Consider the following 9,929-nt stretch of genomic DNA (forward strand, 5'->3'; position numbering starts at 1 on the left):
CCCCCCCCCCCCCCAATATGAGACAAATTTTGCTGTTGTGTATTGGCACCTGAACAAAATGATTATTTTACAGTCGTATTGATAAGTGTAATAATTATTTGCTCTATTAACTTACATAATTAGAGGAATATGATTCTTAAATATTTATCACAAACATATTTATAATTTGAATCGAAAATAATGGGTGTAAATGGGGACTCATACAGTGTATTCGCGTGTGAATGATACAAGTAGCAAAATAAATTAAATAATGAAAAGCATATAAGAAACAATAACTTTGCCGTTGTCACTGGCGGATGTACATGGACACTTATGAGTGCTTGAGCACCTATTACTTTTAACCAAATTTAGTAAATTTATATTGGTAATTATAAAAATAATTAGATAAATACAGAGTGAGCATCCACAACTAAATTCATTTTTCCTCTTCTTTCGAATTTTTATCGACGAGCACTCATCATTTTAAAATTTTGGATCCGCCCGTTGTGTTTCAAGGATGATTGTGAATTTGGCGCCCCTATTCTCCTTTATGGCTATACAGCTGAGCTAGTTACTTTGGTAACAGATCATGTGTTCAATTGTCACTACCATCGAAAATAGCTTTACTCTAGAAATAGGTTACGATTGCTTAACCAAGGTGGGTTATAGACTTATAATCATGGCCACTACGAACACGTTAACTTCAGTGGTGGGTGGATAACTGTTAAAAAATATATTTTCATGGCCATATATATATATATATATATATAAAATGTATTTATATGTATTTCACCTTAAATTTCGATATATTAATATACATTAAATTGATATTGGTTAATTCGTGGTATAATGACCGAAGCATGTAACTTACTAAGGTCACCTAAGTATACACTAAAGTTAAATGAACGAACATCTCTGCATAAAAGGTACATTAGATATATTAAAAATATATGAAATAGTGAAACAATCAATTCATTACTAGTATTTGTTATTCTAAGACGAAGAATTAATATAACACTTATTCATTATAACTTTTGAAAGATAAACTCCTACTAAGAGACATCTTCAAAATCTAATTGTTCCCTTATCCACACTCTCTCCCATTGTCCTTTAGCACATCTGGCTAACTCGCAATCACAATGTTTTTAATGACACAACTTTAAGTATTTCTATTCGGAACATATTACTAATATGACATCACTTACATGTTTGACTACTACATGTCACACTTCTTTTTTCCCGAGGGAATAGGGAGTTTTTTCAATTAAAGTGACATTAATCGAAATGGAATTATTTATTTTTTTAGAGTCGCCACTTGAAATAATTTATGGTGTCCCAAGTCACCGGTTTTTAGATCCCAAAATCGAAGAAATTGACTCTTATTTATGGTCTGCGAACACAGAAGACCGGGTAAGGAATTCTATTAACCCGGGAGAAGGTGTGAGGCACTCCCGAGTTCCGTGTTTTAGCACGGTCGCTCAACTATTAATAATTGGCCTAATTATCTGATTAATTACATATTTAGAACATATTGTGCATGTTTTAACTTTTAACCGCTTTTAGTATTTATGGAATTATTTCTGGAACAAGTCACAATGTCATACACTTGTCATTTTGTTACACGTTGCAAACCACGCCACATGAAATGCACCCGCGATTTACGGCATGTTTATTTATTATTAATCGAAGTTATGGTCGGGTCACATGAAATGCGCACCAGAATTGGAGATTACGTATCGTGATCATGCCAGGGGAACCGTACCCATAACCACGATAATTTATTAATCGCGCCTAAAACAAGCTACGATGTTCATGAGTGATTTTCTTAAACTACTATGAGATTATTGTAAAGATCCGTGAATTATGGAATAAATTTGTGGAGAAAAGTAAAGTAAATTAGTTATAGAAAGGTGAGCTATCTTGTAGCCTTATTGACATTTGGGCCAGCTTCAATTGTATTACTCTTGGGCCACACATAATTCTTTTTGGTCCAAGTCCTTTTCTAGCTTAAACCAACACACAGCCCATTTTAATATTTCTACACTATGTTAACATGGCCCAATATGATTACTACCCAACCTACAAGAATTATACGAACAGTCCATAAATTAAATGGAACAAATAATTTCCTACATTAATCCTATCAACTACTCCTGCCCATTTAAGATATCAAAGTAACGAAAAGGCAAAGAAAACAAATACAATCGTCAGTTCATTACATTAAAATAAGCATCCCTACAGTAATTAGCAAAGAAAACAAAAGACAAGGTAGCTGAACATATAGAAATGGGCAGAGGAGTAAAAATGGACCTTGAATGAACAACGAAACTTTAATTTCTGACCGGCTTTCGTCGGACAAGGAACCTTAAACACGAGTGAATTGAACGGCGACCTAGATGGTGATCTCAAACTCGACTTTGGGAGCCGTTGTTTTGTTAGAAATAAAGATTTGCGGAAGCTAAGAAGTGTTCCCGTGGTGGAAACTCAGAGAACTAGAGAGAAGTTGAGGAATATCTGATCTCCTTTTATTGAAAATGAATTCTGTTTCTTTCTAGAATAGTCCATAGTCTTTATATACTTACAGAAAAGAAAAGGCTATACAAACAAATGTAGGCTATACAAACAAATGTAAAAATGGGCTATCTTCCTAAGTAGTACACAACTGAAAATAGTATAGCTATTGGGCTGGGCCTGCTGTCAGTTGGGTTGTGTGAGACTGTGTGAATTTGTATAGATCAACACCCCTCCCCCCCCCCCCCCTCAAGCTTGGGGGTGATAACACTCCGAGCTTGCCAAGTAAAGAGTGATGGAGAGGACCAGGAAGAGCCTTTGTCTTAATATCAGCAAGTTGAGCAGAACTGGGCACAAAATGCAGAGAAATCAACCCAGAGTTGAGACTCTCACGCACATAGTGACAATCAATCTCGATATGCTTTGTCCTCTCATGAAAGACCGGATTCTTGGCAATGTGTAAAGCAACAATACTGTCACAGTATATAGGAACAGGAGCAGAAATATGTAGACCAAGATCACCCAATATTCGGACCAACCAAGAGACCTCTGCAACCACTTTGCGACGAGCCCTGTATTCAGCTTCAACAGATGATAATGAAACAGTGGGCTGCTTTTTGCTTTTCCAAGAGATTGGGGAACCACCAAGTGTAATATAAAATCCAGAAACAGACCTCCTTGGCTCACCACAAGCAGCCCAGTCAGAATCTGTAGGCCTTGATAGAGACATCAAAAGAAGAAGACAAGAGGATCCCTAAATCAGGAGCATTGGATAGATACCTCAACACATGAAGGGCAGCAAGCATATGAGGAACTTGAGGGGCCTGAAGAAACTGACTAAGGTGTTGAACACTAAAAGATATATCAGGTCTAGTATGTTGGAGAAAGTTGAGTTTGCCAATAATTCTCCTATATGAGCTAGGATCAGCAAAAGGGGCTTTTGGTTGAGGTCCCGGGGGCCTCGGGGTGATTTCGGATGGCTATCGGGAAGATTATGATCTTGGGAAAATTTCAGAGTTTTTGCTGTTGCTGGTATTTTTGCACCTGCAACTTAGGGACCGCAGGTGCGGTGTCGCACATGCGGGGGAATAACCGCAGATGCGGTTTTGGAGGAGGAAGGCTGGAACCGCAGATGCGGTGGGTGGCCGCACCTGCGGAGCCGCATATGCGGTTGGTGGACCACAGATGCGGTTTGGGCCAAGTGATGATTTTCCGCAGAAGCGGTCGAGGTGGCCGCATCTGCGAAACCGCAGATGCAGAAATGGTGTCGCAGAAGCGACTTCTGGGATTTTTAGTGAATTTCCGCAGAAGCGGACTTTTAACCGCAAATGCGGTACCGCAGAAGCGGTGGAGGGGTCGCAGATGCGAAAACCCCTGGGCAGAAGGTATATAATTCATCCTTCGGGATTTTTGAAGGGTTTTATCATTTCTAACTTCGGTTGAGGGCTTTTGGGCGATTTTGAAGAGGGATTTCAAGAGAACTTCGATAAGGTAAGGATTTTTGACTCAAACACAATCCTATGGTGTTATTTCATGAATTTAGACTGAAAATTTAAGAAATCATGGACTAAAAAAAATGGTGTTTTAGGTCTTGAACTTAAGAGAGCAAAAGTTGAGGTTTTGAAGGGTTAATTGAACTCCGATTCTTGTGTTTTTGATATGTATAAACTCGTGGGGAGATAAGGAGTCTAATGATGAGAAAATTTCTGAGTTTCGAGAAGTGAGCCCGGGGCTCGGGTTTTGCTAATTTCGAGATTTGTGTCCGTTGTTGATTGTTTTTGCTTGGTCTTTGCTCCCTTAGCATATTGTGACGTATTCGCTCTGTTTTTGGATAGATTCGACGCGCGTAGAGGCCGACTCAAGAGGCAAAGGCGTCGCGAGCTAGATGTTTAGCCCGTTCGAGGTGAGTAATGATTGTAAAGGATATCCTGAGGGTTTGAAACCCCGGATTGCAGATCTTAGTGCTATATTAAGGTGACTTACACACCGGATAGCGAGCGTGGGGTAGAGCACCGTTGGGGATTGTGACTTGGTCCGTCCCGATTGATGATTTTACTGTGTAACTGACTAAAACTTATTTGTTATCATCATGACTTGGGCTGATTGCCATATTTGGGCTTCGTGCCAGCTATTTGAACCCCTTCGTGGATGGTCGTTGATATTCCCTCACTGTTTTGATTTTATACTTGAACTCAGTCATGTATTTTTTCACTGTTTTCAAAACTCAGCCAAGTTTACTTGCTTTAACACTTGAATTGATATTTCCAATAATATTTTGGGCTGAGCATCATGTTTATTGTTGCTCGAGTGGCTTATGTGATTTTGTTGACTGAGTTAGGCCGAGGGCCTGTATTGTGAGGATACTTTTGGATCGGGCTACACGCCACAGCAATATATATATATATATATATACGGATCGGGATGCACGTCACAACAGTGTTATACTGATACTGGTATGAGGCCAAGGGCCTAGATTTGATGCCACGAGATGGCTTGACATTGCGCTTGGGCCGTAAGGGGCCCCTCCCGGAGTCTGCACACCCCCAGTGAGCGTCGTCGACGATAAATGGATCGGGCTGCACGCCGGAGCGATATGTGGATCGGGCTGCACGCCACAGCAGTACTAGTACTATTCTATGTGCTTACTTTATTTCATTTGTTTGCCATTATTTGTTGTCTGTGTTACTTCACAGGGTATCTACCGGATTGCTTGGCATTATCTGTTGAGTGAGTGTTGTGCCCGAGGGGCGGATTTCTATGCTTATCTGCACTAATTGTTTTGCATTTGTTCGCATAACCGTTGAAAAAGTCATTTTCAAAAGAGGTTTGAATTGAGCTAAGATGTTTTTCTAAAGATTTCACAGCTTCACTGCTTTTTCTCAAGGGGTTTTATACTGCTTCTATACAGCATGATGATTTGCCTTTCTTACTGCTCAGTTATTTACCTTTATTATTCACTGAGTTGGAGTACTCACTTTACTCCATGCACCTCGTGTGCAGATGCAGGTATTTATCCACCCGTTAGCGGGTTTTGGCTGATCAGAGGCAGAGTTATAGGAGTTAGCGAGGTGACTGCCAGCGTTCGCAGCACCATTTTCCTCTCTTTTGTTCATTATTCCGATTTTGTACTTTTTAGACCTTGTAGTTGGGTTTACACTCTAATAGATGCTCGTGACTTGTGACACCCCGATTAGGGCTGTGTTGGGTTGTATTTTCGCTAATTAATATCATGAAACCATATTTAAACTGTTTATGAATTGTTTAACTGCTTAAAAGAGGTGTTCTGGAATGGTCTGGCTGGCCTTGTCTTCACGAGAGATGCCATCACGACCGGAGCGGAGTTTGGGTCGTGACATAAAAGGTGTTTGTGTTTCCTTTCCACAACACCGTTCTGTTGTGGTGTGTGAGGAATAGTGGTCTGGTGGAGGATTCCTTGGGAAGAAAAGAATGACCTGGACTCTAGACTAGAACCTAGTTCAAATGCATTATCAGACCTGAAAGTCTGAACAGAAGTGTGAAAATGAGTCTGTACCATAGAAGTGAAGGCTTTAAGCACAGACATGACATTGCTTTTACTAGAGAGTAGGTGAGTCCAGGTTACCCTGGAGTAGTCATCTACTAAAGTGAGGAAGTATCTAAAACCATTATATGTGGCAGTGTTATAAGGTCCCCAAATATCAATGTGAACCAACTGGAAGAGAGCAGTAGAATGAGTAGTACTATCAGAAAATGGCATCCTTTGCTGCCTAGCCATAAGACAAATAGGACATATAAAAGATTGTTTAGAAGAAGTTTGTGAGGAAATAAAAGGGATAGATTTCATTCTATTGAAAGGCATATGACCCATTCTTTGATGCCAAAACAAATCTGTTTTATTGATATCAAAAGATGGATTACATGAGGGACTAATGGGAAGGGGATTGGCAGAATTGAAAATAGGAGAAACAGTAGAAGCAGAAGTTGAAACATTACATGAAGCATCAAATGTAAAAGGAGAAACTAAAGGGCTATCATCAAGATGAAGAAAATACAATCCATTGTCAGCCTTACTAATTCCCAATGGCCTCTTCAGAGAAGGGCCCTGTAAGAAACAATGGGAAGTAGTGAGAACTGCAATACAATGAAGTTGTAAAAGAAGTTGATATATTGAAATTAAATTGAACTAAAATGATGGAACAAGAAGAACATTGTGTAGCACAATATCAGACCTAAGTTGTAAAGATCCAGTAGATACAACCTTTACTTTATAGCCATTTGGTAAACTAATTAAGTAAGGTCTAGTTAGTGGTTGAAGGTTGTGAAGAAAGTGTTTGTGAGGTGTCATGTGGTTAGTTGCCCCTGAATCTAGAATCCAAGTATCAACATTTAATTGTGAAGATGCACAAGCATGAAAATCCACAGAGTTAACTACAGAACTGCAAAACAAACCTGCAAAGTGAGCATATGCATGATTATCCCCGGAATGAGAGTCACTTAAGTTTGCAGAAGAAATGTGTGATTGCTTCAGGAGAGTAAGTAGGTGTTGATACTGTTCAGTAGTGAATCCATGGTTGACAGGTGGAAGATGTTCCATGGGTGAGCCTAGTGCTGTAGAAGCAGTACCCTCAACGTGAACACATGATGTTGATCTCTTGCTTTTGGTAAACTTAAAATCAGCAGGAAAACCATGAAGTTTATAATATTTTTCAATAGCGTGACCTGGTTTTTTGCAGTATCTGCATGACATGGATTGTCCAGGTTTCTTTGGTTCAAACTGAACCTTCTTATTAAATGATCTTTGCCCAGTAGGATATTGTGGGTATGCTGAAGAAGTAGTGGAAGCAGAAAAGGAGACAGAATCACTAGAAAAGTTTAGGGCTGGAGAGGTTTCCCTTTGTCTCTCATCATGTTGTAACATGGTTATAAGCTTTACTAACTGATGGAATTGGTGAGATTATGAGGATGTTGCTCTTGACAGTATTATATGACTCATTCAGTCCAGCCAAGAACCAATACAGTTTCATCTCATCAAGAAATTTTGGTAGAGCACCACATGAGCATGTAGGACCTACATATGCAGTCTGAAGCTCATCCCAAAGACTACAAAATTTGGTAAAATAAGAGGCTATGTCTAAGGTACCCTGGGAAATAGTTCCAATGTCCCTTTGTATCTGAATGAATTTCGAACCATTAGACTGACCAAACCTCTCCTTTATGTCTGACCAAATTTCTTTTGCAGTGTCATCCCCTAGAACACTAGTGGCAATATCTCTAGATAGGGAATTAGTGATCCATGCAACCACCATATCATTGCACCTTTCCCAGTAAGGATAATAAGGTGAATCACTAGAAGGTTTAGACTGACGACCATCAATCGGTGCCAATTTATTTTTGGCAGAAAGGGAAACTAGCATACTTTTACGCCAGGCAACAAAACCAGTACCATCGAAAGGAGGAGATACTAGATGAGTGCCGGGACTGTCTGAAGGATGAATATAAAGGGGATGTGAGGGATCTAAAGTGAAAACAGCGAAACCATCGGATTGATTAGAGAGATTCACACTCTTATCACCCATTATGTATCTAAAATCCTCAATCACAGTAGGAATTTACCAAAATTGAAACATGCATTTAAAAATTTGAGAAGAAAATATCGTCCTTTTTCGCAACCCGAAAAAGACAAGGCCTTCAAAGTCGACTAAACTCCGGAGAGGAAGAAGAAATACTGGTTGAAATCAGAGAAATGCCGCGAACGAGCCGCCATTATCTTCAGAGAACATAACTGAGATGAAAAGCCCCAAATCAGAACTAGGGTTTCGATAAAACCAAAATTTGTAGTCAACGACTCTACGGGTACGATCGGATGGAGATAATCGATGACAGGAACTCATATCCTGCCCTGATACCATGCTAGAAATGAAGATTTGCGGAAGCTAAGAAGTGTTCCCATGGTGGAAACTCAGAGAACTAGAGAGAGAAGTTGAGGAATATCTGATTTCCTTTTATTGAAAATGAATTCTGTTTCTTTCTAGAATAGTCCATAGTCTTTATATACTTACATAAAAGAAAACGCTATACAAACAAATGTAGGCTATACAAACAAATATAAAAATGGGCTATCTTCCTAAGTAGTATACAACTGAAAATAGTATAACTATTGGGCTGGGCCTGCTGTCAGTTGGGCTGTGCGAGACTGTGTGAATTTGTATAGGTCAACATGTTTTCGTGCGAAAGGAGACTATTTTTCTGCGTTTTTGTCTGATTTTGGAGGTTGTTCGGCTGCTTTTAATGATGATTTTGAGCTGAAGAAAATGGTATCATTTCAGCAAGTTTTGGGATTGTTTTAAGGGGCTGTTTCAAGTCAGTTTTCGTGGGAGATGGTGGCTGGTTATAAACTGGATTTTCAGCTCGTTTTTGGAACTTTTTTTAGGTCGTTTTTGGGGGTGTTTGAGCAGCTGTTAGGTGGTGATTTTAATCTGGGTTTGGGGGCTGGTTTAAGGCTGAAATAGTAGAGTTTTAATGGAGAAAAGGGGCTGCTTTCATGGTTGTTTGGGCGGCCATTTTGCTGGAAAAATGAAGCTCTTCTTTTTGGTTTTTATGGAGTTTCAAGGCTCATTCACGGTGGTTTTGGGTTGTTTTTGTGGCCAGATTCCTTTGGAGAAAATGATGTTTGGTGGCTGTTATAGGTGGCTTAAAAGAGGAACTACAATCAAGTTAGTTGGTGAAAGCTCTGTTTTGGAAAAGAGGGGGTGGGTTCTTAGCCCTTTTGGAATTTTTAGATCTGCCCGTTTTTTATTTTTTTCTATGGGAGGGGATCTAGAATTAGGTCTAGGTTTTGGGAAAGTTCCCTTTTTAAAGAGAGGGAATTAGGGTGTATTTTAGAGATTAGGGGATCTTGGGTTTTGGGTAGTGGGATAGGCGAATTGGGTTAAGTTTTGGGCCAATTTGGGCCATGACTTGGTCATTTGGACAAAGCAAGACTTTAGTAGAAATAGTCCAAATTAAAATTTCGTTCCTTTTTTTGTGATTTTGATTTTTTTCTTTTATTGATCAATAGATAAAAATAAAAAATGTGCCTCTTTTATTGGAATTTTTTTTCTTTATTTGTAAATGAAGATAAAACTTATATTAAAAATGTGCCTCTTTTTTTTCATTGTTTTTCATTTTCTTAAATAAAATATATATATATAAGGAGAAATAAGAGATAAAATATGTAGATTAAACTTAAAATATATTTACCTACTAAAAGTGATGAAAAACTCAAATATAGTAAAAAATTAGGTGCTCACAGTTGCCCCTCTTTGCTTGGAAATATGAAGAGTTTTCAGGCAAAGACAAAGTGAGCTATGTGACTAATTTTTTGCCATATTGTTATTCAAAAGAGGAAGAAAATAAAAGAAAAAGGTGTAATCGAGTCCTGGTTTTGGACAGCCTAGATATCCCGGGTTATAAGGGAATCA

At 38.9% G+C, this 9,929-nt stretch overlaps 1 protein-coding gene across 1 annotated transcript in view; it reads right to left on the reverse strand.

Annotated features, from left to right (window-relative positions):
• Nucleotides 1-8,045, reverse strand: part of LOC109244849 — a 9,482-nt gene extending 1,437 nt beyond the window's left edge. Inside the window, exons 1-4 of the mRNA XM_019412009.1 lie at nucleotides 7,403-8,045; nucleotides 6,827-7,293; nucleotides 6,023-6,571; nucleotides 2,760-3,244 (exon numbers count right to left, since the gene is read on the reverse strand). Coding sequence (XP_019267554.1) covers nucleotides 2,760-3,244; nucleotides 6,023-6,571; nucleotides 6,827-7,293; nucleotides 7,403-8,045 — 2,144 coding nt within the window. The remainder of the gene's footprint in view (nucleotides 1-2,759; nucleotides 3,245-6,022; nucleotides 6,572-6,826; nucleotides 7,294-7,402) is intronic.
• Between the last annotated feature and the right edge of the window lie 1,884 nt (nucleotides 8,046-9,929).

This window comes from Nicotiana attenuata, unplaced genomic scaffold (genome assembly GCF_001879085.1).
Source record: "Nicotiana attenuata strain UT unplaced genomic scaffold, NIATTr2, whole genome shotgun sequence".
NCBI classification, from domain to species: domain Eukaryota; kingdom Viridiplantae; phylum Streptophyta; class Magnoliopsida; order Solanales; family Solanaceae; genus Nicotiana; species Nicotiana attenuata.